We start from the raw sequence: 12,756 nt of genomic DNA, 5'->3' as shown, positions 1-12,756 counted from the left end.
CATGTCATTTAAACTATATCAGTATTAGAACAAGCACATGCTTCTGATTTTAAGTTTATCATGATAAAATCCATGGTGAGATGATCTGCACATGGCTTCTCCTTGATCCACCATTTTCAGATTTGTGGCTTCTTCTTTAGAACTACAGGGCCCAGATTCACGTCATTTGACAGACACGTAGAATGCTGATATGAAGTGCTATAAAGATACACTAACAACAAGCTACATGTCAAATATCCTCACTCTAGTCGTTACGGTACTTTATACACAGCTATGGGCCATTTTTAACACATTTGAATTTGACACCTCAGTTTTGACATATTCATTGGACCCAAAGCTATTTCTTCCTGTGAGCTTCACTAATATCTCTGGGTATCATGGTTCTTTTAGGAAAACCTTTTTATTAGCCCACCATCATCAGATGGTGGGCTATTCAAATCGCCCTGCGTCCGTGGTCCGTGGTCCGTCCGTCCCTCCATCCGTAAACAATTCTTGTTATCGCTATTTCTGAGAAAGTACTGAAGGGATCTTTCTCAAATTTCAAATGTAGGTTCCCCTTGGTGCCTAGTTATGCATATTGCGTTTTGAGACCAATCGGAAAACAACATGGCCGACAGGCAGCCATCTTGGATTTTGACAATTGAAGTTTGTTATCGCTATTTCTGAGAAAGTACTGAAGGGATCTTTCTCAAATTTCATATGAAGGTTCCTTTTGGTGCCTAGTTATGCATATTGCGTTTTGAGACCAATCGGATAACAACATGGCCGACAGGCAGCCATCTTGGATTTTGACAATTGAAGTTTGTTATCGCTATTTCTGAGAAAGTACTGAAGGGATCTTTCTCAAATTTCATATGCAGGTTCCCCTTGGTGCCTAGTTATGCATATTGCGATTTGAGACCAATCGGAAAACAACATGGCCGACAGGCAGCCATCTTGGATTTTGACAATTGAAGTTTGTTATCGCTATTTCTGAGAAAGTACTGAAGAGATCTTTCTCAAATTTCATAAGTAGGTTCCCCTTGGTGCCTTGTTATGCATATTGGGATTTGAGACCAATCGGAAAACAACATGGCCGACAGGCAGCCATCTTGGATTTTGACAATTGAAGTTTGTTATCGCTATTTCTGAGAAAGTACTGAAGGGATCTTTCTCAAATTTCATATGAAGGTTCCTCTTGGTGCCTTGTTATGCATATTGCGTTTTGAGACCAATCGGATAACAACATGGCCGACAGGCAGCCATCTTGGATTTTGACAATTGAAGTTTGTTATCGCTATTTCTGAGAAAGTACTGAAGGGATCTTTCTCAAATTTCATATGCAGGTTCCCCTTGGTGCCTAGTTATGCATATTGGGATTTGAGACCAATCGGAAAACAACATGGCCGACAGGCAGCCATCTTGGATTTTGACAATTGAAGTTTGTTATCGCTATTTCTGAGAAAGTACTGAAGGGATCTTTCTCAAATTTCATATGCAGGTTCCCCTTGGTGCCTAGTTATGCATATTGCGATTTGAGACCAATCTGAAAACAACATGGCCGACAGGCAGCCATCTTGGATTTTGACAATTGAAGTTTGTTATCACTATTTCTGAGAAAGTATTTAAGGGATCTTTCTGAAATTTCATATGTAAGTTTCCCTTGGTGCCTAGTTATGCATATTGCATTTTGAGACCAATCTGAAAATAACATGGCCGACAGGCAGCCGTCTTGGATTTTGACAATTGAAGTTTGTTATCGCTATTTCTGAGAAAGTACTGAAGGGATCTTTCTCAAATTTCATATGGAGGTTCCCCTTGGTGCCTCTTTATGCTTATTGCATTTTGAGATCAATTGGAAAACAATATGGCCGACAGGCAGCCATCTTGGATTTTGACAATTGAAGTTTGTTATCGCTATTTCTGAGAAAGTACTGAAGGGATCTTTCTCAAATTTCATATGGAGGTTCCCCTTGGTGCCTCTTTATGCTTATTGCATTTTGAGATCAATTGGAAAACAATATAGCCGACAGACCGCCATCTTGGATTTTGACAATTGAAGTTTGTTATCTCTATTTCTCAAAGTACTGAATGGATCTTGCTCAAATTTCATAAGTAGGTTCCCCCTGGTCCCTTGTATTGCATTTTTGGACCAGTCTGTCCTCAAAACAACCTGGCAAACAAACAGCCATTATCGTTAAATCTCAAATTTCTTATATAGCTAGGATTCCCTTGTTTGAAAAGTACTGGAGGGATGTCTCAATTTGCACAGATTAGTAAAATGAAGGGAAAAGTAGAGAAAAGATCAATCTGACATGGAACTTATGAAGATCATTCAATGGTGGGCGCCAAGATCCCTCTGGGATCTCTTGTTTTTGAAAGTGAAATAAACATCATGTATTTACACAATTTTCTAATAAACGACTCATCATGATTGCTTTAAGCTACAATCTGTAAATTACTATATCATGCTATGTATTAGAGTTCTTCAAAAGATGAATGATAATGATTAATTATGTGTTATGAGACATTTGTCCTTTGTGACATTGTAATTGGGTCAGAGAAGTTCATTTCAACAAACCTAATACCACTTGACTATAAGGTTCTATTAAAATATCATGACTAGATAAACTGTATATAAATCATGTGTAATGGATGGATTCAATAATGATACATTTAAGGTTACTGGTTCTATGTACTGTAAGTATGAGTTGTTCAGACAAACATTGATTTGTAAAAGCATATTAAACAAGATCAAGAATATTGAACTGGTAATCTAAAGAAATTGGCTGAGGATTTGCTGTCGTCTAATCAGGGTGTAACAAAATATAATCAACATAGAATAGCTGTTTACATTTGATTCTCACATTGCCTACAAAATACATTTTTAGTTTTTTTGTTTTTTTTTGTCTATTATGTAACTGACTGGCGTTGGTTGTCTTTCATTTCTAAAGAATACATTAGAATCAAGTGGTGTTTGTTAGAGGTAGAAGTGAGTGGCTGTGGGCCTTGGTTACATGACAATGTGGCGTTGTAGATGGCCTAGGATATCAGGACATCTGACGGCCCTGACCAGCGCCTGAGTAGGATCTCAAGTCCTGTGTCAATCACTCACTCAATCGCAGCCTTTTCAGGGAAGAGTCTCCTAACGAACTGAAAATCAATGCTGCACCAAAACCAGTGCTGTGTGAACATAAAAATGAAATAAAAGTCTGAAAAGATTTTATTGACCCGGAGGGTAGAAATGACAACATTTTAGATTGAGTAGCTGTGACGTTTAATGACAAGAATCAATAAGCTTGTAAAGCAGAATAGAATTTCTACTGAGAGGATTATTTAGGTATTATCCATAAGTAACGACAAATACGGTACCATTGTGTGATATGTACCCACACTGTCACAGGACAGGGTTACACAATCCCCTATACATTATATCTACTGTATACCCTGTTCAAGCCAGTCATTCTTAATACAGTGGTATGAAGTACCTTTATAAAGATCTCAACAGGTATTCTCACAATCTTACCTGTATCAATGTTGACTTCATTACTGATCAGCTGTAGAATTTTTCAGCCAACTGAGAATTTTGAGTGAAAACTTTTTCCTTGGATTTTACTTTCGTTCAACTGCTACTTCAAATGGTGTATGTCTGAACCTCAAAGTGAAAAAAAGGCTATGACGTTTTTGGATTGGATACGACTATTGGAATTTTGTTATTGAATGTTTAATGTTGATTGTAGAAGGTGAATGGCCACTGTTGATTTTACTGTTCACTTAATGCCAAAGTAAATGGCAATATCAGAAATTTACCTATAGGTGAACAGGTGAGCTGAAGGAGTTGCCCTCAGAATTGTAAACTTAGAAATATAATCAGTGTTTACTTTTGAGCCAGAGATTGGACTATCTGGTGTCCTGGTTACCTGTGTGTAGTACAGGTGTGGCTATTGGGGTGTCCTGCTACCATACACGAACAACACACAAAACGGAAATGTTTTTTGTTTTCTCTCAGACTCTATAGGATATTTTGTGATTCCTGATTGTTCGGACTGACCATGAGCCTACTGTTGCGATCACGGTCCAAACGGCCGGAGAGTGCCGAGGTAGGTGTATTGGTAACGGAACCAAGTGAATGGTAAAATGTATTTTCATTGTTGAGTAAACATGATTTATTATCAAGGTGTTATACTGTTTTGATCTCTATAGAAATGTAGAGAAACGTTGGCAGATCCAGCAGTTTTAACTCAAAAACTTCCTCGTTTAATGTATGGTAATTTTAGCTACCATAGGGAGCACGTGTGGCCAGATATGTTTTGTGAGTGTGGTTTTAACAGTATTCTGATAATGTAGAATTAAATAATCGCAGGGAATATCATATAAACCCATTCATATTAACTTCAAATCCAGAAAAATAATCCTAGGGAATATCATATAAACCCATTCATATTAACTTCAAATCCAGAATATTAATCCCTGTCAGTATCATATAAAATATATAACACTGATCATAGAAGTGAGAATGTAGTGTTTATGAGGGGTATAATATGATCAATAATTTCATGGTGGCAGACTAGGAACTGATCATACCTGATATTTATAGCAGTTTTATGCTATATATTTTTTCAGTCCTTATTTAATCAACAAAATTTATATATCCTACTTAATCAGAAGTAGTTTCTAATTAAGACAGGTAAAGCTTCTCTACCATCTAAAGTGTTCCACCTTAATGCCATGGTTGGTTGAAGAGTATTGTCAAATTTTCAGCCACACGTCCTATTCATTTAGCAGTTTCTGATTAAAAAGTGAATGACTGGTTTGGATACTCTAAATAATGCAGTGATTATAAGTTTTAAGTATTACTGTTGTAGAACCATGGCCCCCTCTCAGTATTACTGTTGTAGAACCATGACCCCCTCTCAGTATTACTGTTGTAGAACCACAGCCCCCTCTCAGTATTACTGTTGTAGAACCATAGCCCCCTCTCAGTATTACTGTTGTAGAACCATAGCCCCCTCTCAGTATTACTGTTGTAGAACCATGACCCCCTCTCAGTATTACTGTTGTAGAACCATGACCCCCTCTCAGTATTACTGTTGTAGAACCATGACACCCTCTCAGTATATATTACTGTTGTAGAACCACAGCCCCCTCTCAATATTACTGTTGTACAACCATGACCCCCTCTCAGTATTACTGTTGTAGAACCATGACCCCCTCTCAGTATTACTGTTGTAGAACCATAGCCCCCTCTCAGTATTACTGTTGTAGAACCATGACCCCCTCTCAGTATTACCGTTGTAGAACCATGGCCCCCTCTCAGTATTACTGTTGTACAACCATGACCCCCTCTCAGTATTACTGTTGTAGAACCATGACCCCCTCTCAGTATTACTGTTGTAGAACCATAGCCCCCTCTCAGTATTACTGTTGTAGAACCATAGCCCCCTCTCAGTATTACTGTTGTAGAACCATAGCCCCCTCTCAGTATTACTGTTGTAGAACCATGGCCCCCTCTCAGTATTGCTGTTGTAGAACCATGACCCCCTCTCAGTATTACTGTTGTAGAACCATGGCCCCCTCTCAGTATTACTGTTGTAGAACCACGGCCCCCTCTCAGTATTACTGTTGTAGAACCATGGCACCCTCTCAGTATTACTGTTGTAGAACCATGACCCCCTCTCAGTATTACTGTTGTAGAACCATGGCCCCCTCTCAGTATTACTGTTGTAGAACCACAGCCCCCTCTCAGTATTACTGTTGTAGAACCATGGCCCCCTCTCAGTATTACTGTTGTAGAACCATGACACCCTCTCAATATTACTGTTGTAGAACCATGACCCTCTCTCAGTATTACTGTTGTAGAACCATGACACCCTCTCAATATTACTGTTGTAGAACCATGACACCCTCTCAGTATTACTGTTGTAGAACCATGGCCCCCTCTCAGTATTACTGTTGTAGAACCATGACCCTCTCTCAGTATTACTGTTGTAGAACCATGGCCCCCTCTCAGTATTACTGTTGTAGAACCATGACTCCCTCTCAGTATTACTGTTGTAGAACCATGACCCCCTCTCAGTATTACTGTTGTAGAACCATGGCCCCCTCTCAGTATTACTGTTGTAGAACCACGGCCCCCTCTCAGTATTACTGTTGTAGAACCATGGCCCCCTCTCAGTATTACTGTTGTAGAACCATGACCCCCTCTCAGTATTACTGTTGTAGAACCATGGCCCCCTCTCAGTATTACTGTTGTAGAACCATGACCCCTCTCAGTATTACTGTTGTAGAACCATGACCCCCTCTCAGTATTACTGTTGTAGAACCATAGCCCCCTCTCAGTATTACTGTTGTAGAACCATGGCCCCTCTCAGTATTACTGTTGTAGAACCATGGCCCCCTCTCAGTATTACTGTTGTAGAACCATGACCCTCTCTCAGTATTACTGTTGTAGAACCATGGCCCCCTCTCAGTATTACTGTTGTAGAACCATGACCCCCTCTCAGTATTACTGTTGTAGAACCATGGCCCCCTCTCAGTATTACTGTTGTAGAACCATGGCCCCCTCTCAGTATTACTGTTGTAGAACCATGGCCCCCTCTCAGTATTACTGTTGTAGAACCATGGCCCCCTCTCAGTATTACTGTTGTAGAACCATGGCACCCTCTCAGTATTACTGTTGTAGAACCATGTCCCCCTCTCAGTATTACTGTTGTAGAACCATGGCCCCCTCTCAGTATTACTGTTGTAGAACCATGGCACCCTCTCAGTATTACTGTTGTAGAACCATGACCCCCTCTCAGTATTACTGTTGTAGAACCATGACCCCCTCTCAGTATTACTGTTGTAGAACCACAGCCCCCTCTCAGTATTACTGTTTTAGAACCATGGCCCCCTCTCAGTATTACTGTTGTAGAACCATGACCCCCTCTCAGTATTACTGTTGTAGAACCTTGGGCTAGGATACTTGATAAAACAAGTACCACCTCCAAAGTTGCAAAACATGTTCATGTCATCAGTATATGCGTGATGTTTCAAACTTGATTAAATGCAATAAACAAAGTGTATCTTTTTAATTAGTTACCTTTGTTGTATGATTGATTTTGTCTTTTGGCTTCTATGACATCAAAGAATTCAAAAACCAATTATAATAATATGAAAAAAATATTGATGTTGTTTGTAGAAGTCCCACAAGGCTTTGACATGCAATAAAATAGAGGTTGTGCTCAATCATCTCGGTGCTATCAGGTAACGGAACTCTCACCTCCCCTAATTCCATTATCTTCCGGTGGTGATAACATCTACAGACAATTACAATATTAACATCCCATGTCATGCAATGTGCTGACAACACTAATAAGCTGAGGAGGCTATGAGCTTCTATAAAACAAACACAAGCTAGCAAGGCTGTGAGTCACTCTGGAGCTTTAGCAAGCTGACAAGGCTGTGAGCTACTTTGAAACTCTAACAAGCTGACAAGGCTGTGAGTTACTATAAAAGTCTAATAGGCTGACAAGGCTGTGAGTTACTATAAAACTCTAACAAGCTGACAAGGCTGTGAGTTACTATAAAAGTCTAATAGGCTGACAAGGCTGTGAGTTACTTTAAAAGTCTAATAGGCTGACAAGGCTGTGAGTTACTATAAAACTCTAACAAGCTGACAAGGCTGTTAGTTACTATAAAAGTCTTAATAGGCTGACAAGGCTGTGAGTTACTATAAAACTCTAACAAGCTGACAAGGCTGTTAGTTACTATAAAAGTCTAATAGGCTGACAAGGCTGTGAGTTACTTTGAAACTCTAACAAGCTGACAAGGCTGTTAGTTACTATAAAAGTCTTAATAGGCTGACAAGGCTGTGAGTTACTATAAAACTCTAATAGGCTGACAAGGCTGTTAGTTACTATAAAACTCTAATAGGCTGACAAGGCTGTGAGTTACTTTAAAAGTCTAATAGGCTGACAAGGTTGTTAGTTACTATAAAACTCTAATAGGCTGACAAGGCTGTTAGTTACTATAAAAGTCTTAATAGGCTGACAAGGCTGTGAGTTACTATAAAAGTCTAATAGGCTGACAAGGCTGTGAGCTACTTTGAAACTCTAATAGGCTGACAAGGCTGTGAGTTATTATAAAACTCTAATAGGCTGACAAGGCTGTGAGTTACTTTAAAAGTCTAATAGGCTGACAAGGCTGTGAGTTATTATAAAACTCTAACAAGCTGACAAGGCTGTGAGTTACTATAAAACTCTAATAGGCTGACAAGGCTGTGAGCTACTATGAAACTCTAACAAGCTGACAAGGCTGTGAGTTACTATAAAACTCTAATAGGCTGACAAGGCTGTGAGTTACTATAAAACTCTAACAAGCTGACAAGGCTGTGAGTTACTATAAAAGTCTAATAGGCTGACAAGGCTGTGAGTTACTTTAAAAGTCTAATAGGCTGACAAGGCTGTTAGTTACTATAAAACTCTAATAGGCTGACAAGGCTGTGAGTTACTATAAAAGTCTAATAGGCTGACAAGGCTGTGAGTTACTATAAAACTCTAATAGGCTGACAAGGCTGTTAGTTACTATAAAACTCTAATAGGCTGACAAGGCTGTGAGTTACTATAAAAGTCTAATAGGCTGACAAGGCTGTGAGTTACTTTAAAAGTCTAATAGGCTGACAAGGCTGTTAGTTACTATAAAACTCTAATAGGCTGACAAGGCTGTTAGTTACTATAAAACTCTAATAGGCTGACAAGGCTGTGAGTTACTATAAAACTCTAATAGGCTGACAAGGCTGTGAGTTACTATAAAACTCTAATAGGCTGACAAGGCTGTTAGTTACTATAAAACTCTAATAGGCTGACAAGGTTGTGAGTTACTATAAAAGTCTAATAGGCTGACAAGTCTGTGAGTTACTATAAAACTCTAATAGGCTGACAAGGCTGTGAGTTACTTTGAAACTCTAACAAGCTGTGGAGGCTGCATGTTACAATGATAGGTATCAAGAGAATATTTCTTTTCCCCCTTGTAAGTGTCATTAATGTGACAGGACTCCAAAATTGTCAAATGTAATATAGCAGGTGAGGCTGGAATTTATATTTATCAGAGTTTGTGTTTCAACAGCAAATTCATGAATAAAACATTAACTGTATTTTGAATAAAATATAGCTTAAGTTAATTAGGATGGGTAACTATTGACTTCTGTCAATTGTTGAAGCTTTATAGGAATTGCCATGTGACCAACTGTTACACTTGATCTACATATTGATATAGAAGTATATACCTGGCAGGTGAAACAGAGTGGCATTACTAAGGAGTATCAATCCTGTACAGAAGGTGTCATACCACATAGGTTAAGGCTAGAGAATACCGCTACATATCCCAAACTAATTAATGGGTTAAGGCTAGAGAATACCGCTACATATCCCAAACTAATTAATGGGTTAAGGCTAGAGAATACCTTTACATATCCAAAACTAATTAATGAATTAAGCTTAGGTAATACCTTTACATATACCGTCCAAACTAATTAATGGGTTAAGGCTAGACAATACCTCTACATATCCCAAACTAATTAATGGGCTAAGGCTTGACAATACATCTACATATCCCAAATTCATTAATGGGTTAAGGCTAGATAATACCTCTACATATCCCAAACTAATTAATGGGCTAAGGCTAGACAATACATCTACATATCCCATCCAAACTAATTAATGGGTTAAGGCTAGATACTACCTCTACATATCCCATCCAAACTAATTAATGGGCTAAGGCTAGACAATACATCTACATATCCCATCCAAACTAATTAATGGGCTAAGGCTAGATAATACATCTACATATCCCATCCAAACTAATTAATGGGCTAAGGCTAGACAATACATCTACATATCCGATCCAAACTAATTAATGGGCTAAGGCTAGACAATACATCTACATATCCGATCCAAACTAATTAATGGGCTAAGGCTAGACAATACATCTACATATCCGATCCAAACTAATTAATGGGCTAAGGCTAGACAATACATCTACATATCCGATCCAAACTAATTAATGGGCTAAGGCTAGACAATACATCTACATATCCGATCCAAACTAATTAATGGGCTAAGGCTAGACAATACATCTACATATCCCATCCAAACTAATTAATGGGCTAAGGCTAGACAATACATCTACATATCCCATCCAAACTAATTAATGGGCTAAGGCTAGACAATACATCTACATATCCCATCCAAACTAATTACAGAATTTATAGTGATGAGGATTAAAGATAGCTGTTTAGCTTTCATAGAAAATTTTTCATGCATTGAATGCAAAAAAAGTTTAAATTAAAACTTGAGATTGTGTTGTGCATACCACTTTGTGAATCAGAATCAAAAAGAAGAATATCAAGTTGATCATATAATTACATATCTGTGTAAAACAGATGTAGCTTCATTTCAACCAAATATCAAGTTGAGTGAATCTTTTGTGTATTGCATCATATAGAGTCTGTCCCCAACAACCATACACATACCAATTACAGTCAGTTACAACATGAAATAGAACACAGAGTATGTCAATTTGTTTTGATATGATTTAGTATTGCTTTATATAATGGTAGATACTAGGAAATGACTAAGGCTTACAATTGGATTAAAATTGAGTTGTCTTGTTTGGATTAGGTGCCTGTTACATGAATGTTTTATAAGCAAGCATTCAGTGTGGTAACCACATCTGACCCCCTTCCACCACCCTCATCAAAAACTCCAACTTATCAAGGGCCTCATAGGCCTTTTGAATATATGGCTACAGTGCCACACCCTGTATTTAATTTACAGGAGTGAGATGTCCCACAGCTGTATCAATGTAATGCTATATTACATGCTTGCTGTGTATCCTAAGCTGCCTGTCTGTCCCATTACTTCAGCGTGAGTGGATCACTATTGTAGATGATAAAGTACAAATCCCTGACATGGTATGATTTAATCTGCCAGTACAGGTATGGTGCTGTAGAATAATTGTATAGTATGTTATGTCACGTCTACACGTTCAAATCCTGTATAAGGTAGAATTTGTCATGATTGTCTGTAATATATTCTCCCGGCATTCTAAATAACTGTCAACACTTGGAAAGTTGATGTCTGATTTGTGAATTTGGAATTTTTCCAAACTTTTTGTCATTTAAAATTCTCAAATTATCCATTCCACTTTTTAAAACACCACGTCGACACTTTACATATATCATTCAATATTGCAGTACATTTTAAACTTTTTCTTTCAATTCATAGCTGAACAATCTTGTTATCAGATTAAAGAAACTTGTAGAGGTTGTTTCGTCCTACGATTTTATTTTAAAGGAGACCAACAGGTGTAGGGTTTCTGTCCTCAAACTTAGACAGTGTACTAGATCAAGGTTAGTTTATATAGATTTAATTATAGGTATTGTTTAGGTCTCTTACTACACTTTCCTTTATTACTAGAATGTACTCTATGTTTATGCTGGTCTCACGATTTCTGAAGTCCCTGACTTTCTGATGTGCTAATGAGACCAGTTTTGCATTGTTTGGGGAAATTTCGGGATTACTTTTCGTTAGTTTATATCTACAAAATATCGTGTTGAAACTGTTAAATTTAACAGAATATACTGTATGGAAATCTGGCTTCAAAATTTGCCCCTATGTTTTATGTGATTTATTTTAAGAGGAGCATGTGTATCACTTTGTATGCTCCTGAAACCTAGTATTAGATGTTGGGGAATTTTCTTCTCTTGGAGATAACTGTTCTCTACTGGCATTGTTGAATTGTTAGTGGTCGTTTAATAGAATTTGACACAGTGTTTAATCATCTGATGTTGACTGAAAAAGTGTTTGACTAATAGTCGATCTAGTTAGCATTTAAATACTTTATGTACCATATATAAATAATGAGGGAATGAATTAGAATTCTTTGAGTGGTCCTACCCCGTGTGTATTGATTAGATGGGGGCGACACAGTGATTGACCAATGAGATGTTTGTGATGAAATTGTTTCCTGTTTCTTGTCACTACAGGAATACACATAAACATATCCTATCGGCACGAAGATACCTCTAGGTGTATACTTGTTTTATCGACACAGTTTCATTTAATGCTCAGATTTTATTCCCCTTTTAAAATTCTCTTTGTAAGAAATTCATATTCATCATGATTAAGTGTACCATGTCTTTGTTAAGTATATGCTAAAAGTCAGCCTTTTTAATGTAACACTGTGGTTATTGGTCATCTGTATGGCTATAGGACTCACACAGCTAAATAATTTAATATATGTTATTACTAGTGACTCCATCCCTTCATTCGCTCGTTTGAAGTTAAAATGATGTGTACTCGAAAGACAGTAGTCCTGACATTTACGGTACACTTATCGAACCCCTACCTGGGGGATTCCCGCCTTTTTACACCTTGAATCCTACGTCATTCTGTTTTCAGTAGGAATCTATATTTTAGATTTTCCAAATCTCAAGACCCTACTCTTTATTCTCCTATGTAGAAAGTACCCATTTCATATGTCATTTACTCTGGAAAACAGCATCAAACCTAAGAAACACATTTTCCTCAGGGACTTGGTTCAGGCGAAAACACCAGCTGATTGTGAATTGGCTAATTTAGTTGTGTGAGTCCTAGTATATAAAGGTCATGTAAGTGTCAAATATAGCTTTTTAATAGCCTGACCGAATGACACCTTCAAGTGAAATATTCCATATTACTGACAAGAACCAGATCATTGAATTTAGTCAAATTAGTGACAAGAACAAGATCATTAAAT

The 12,756-nt window shown here is 37.8% G+C and overlaps 1 protein-coding gene across 5 annotated transcripts in view; it reads left to right on the top strand.

The window, feature by feature from the left end:
• Positions 1-12,756, top strand: part of LOC117325097 (zinc finger CCCH domain-containing protein 13-like) — an 89,591-nt gene that overhangs the window by 15,272 nt on the left and 61,563 nt on the right. For 2 of the 5 annotated variants that reach the window (XM_033881043.1, XM_033881038.1), the window contains exon 1: positions 3,443-4,079. The exons of the other annotated variants lie outside the window; for them this stretch is intronic. In XM_033881043.1, coding sequence (XP_033736934.1) covers positions 4,032-4,079 — 48 coding nt within the window. In that variant the 5' untranslated portion in view covers positions 3,443-4,031. Of the gene's footprint in view, positions 1-3,442; positions 4,080-12,756 lie in introns of those variants that run through there. 5 annotated transcript variants of the gene reach the window in all.

This window comes from Pecten maximus, chromosome 4 (genome assembly GCF_902652985.1).
Source record: "Pecten maximus chromosome 4, xPecMax1.1, whole genome shotgun sequence".
NCBI lineage: Eukaryota > Metazoa > Mollusca > Bivalvia > Pectinida > Pectinidae > Pecten > Pecten maximus.
This window is presented reverse-complemented; position numbering and strand designations above follow the sequence as displayed.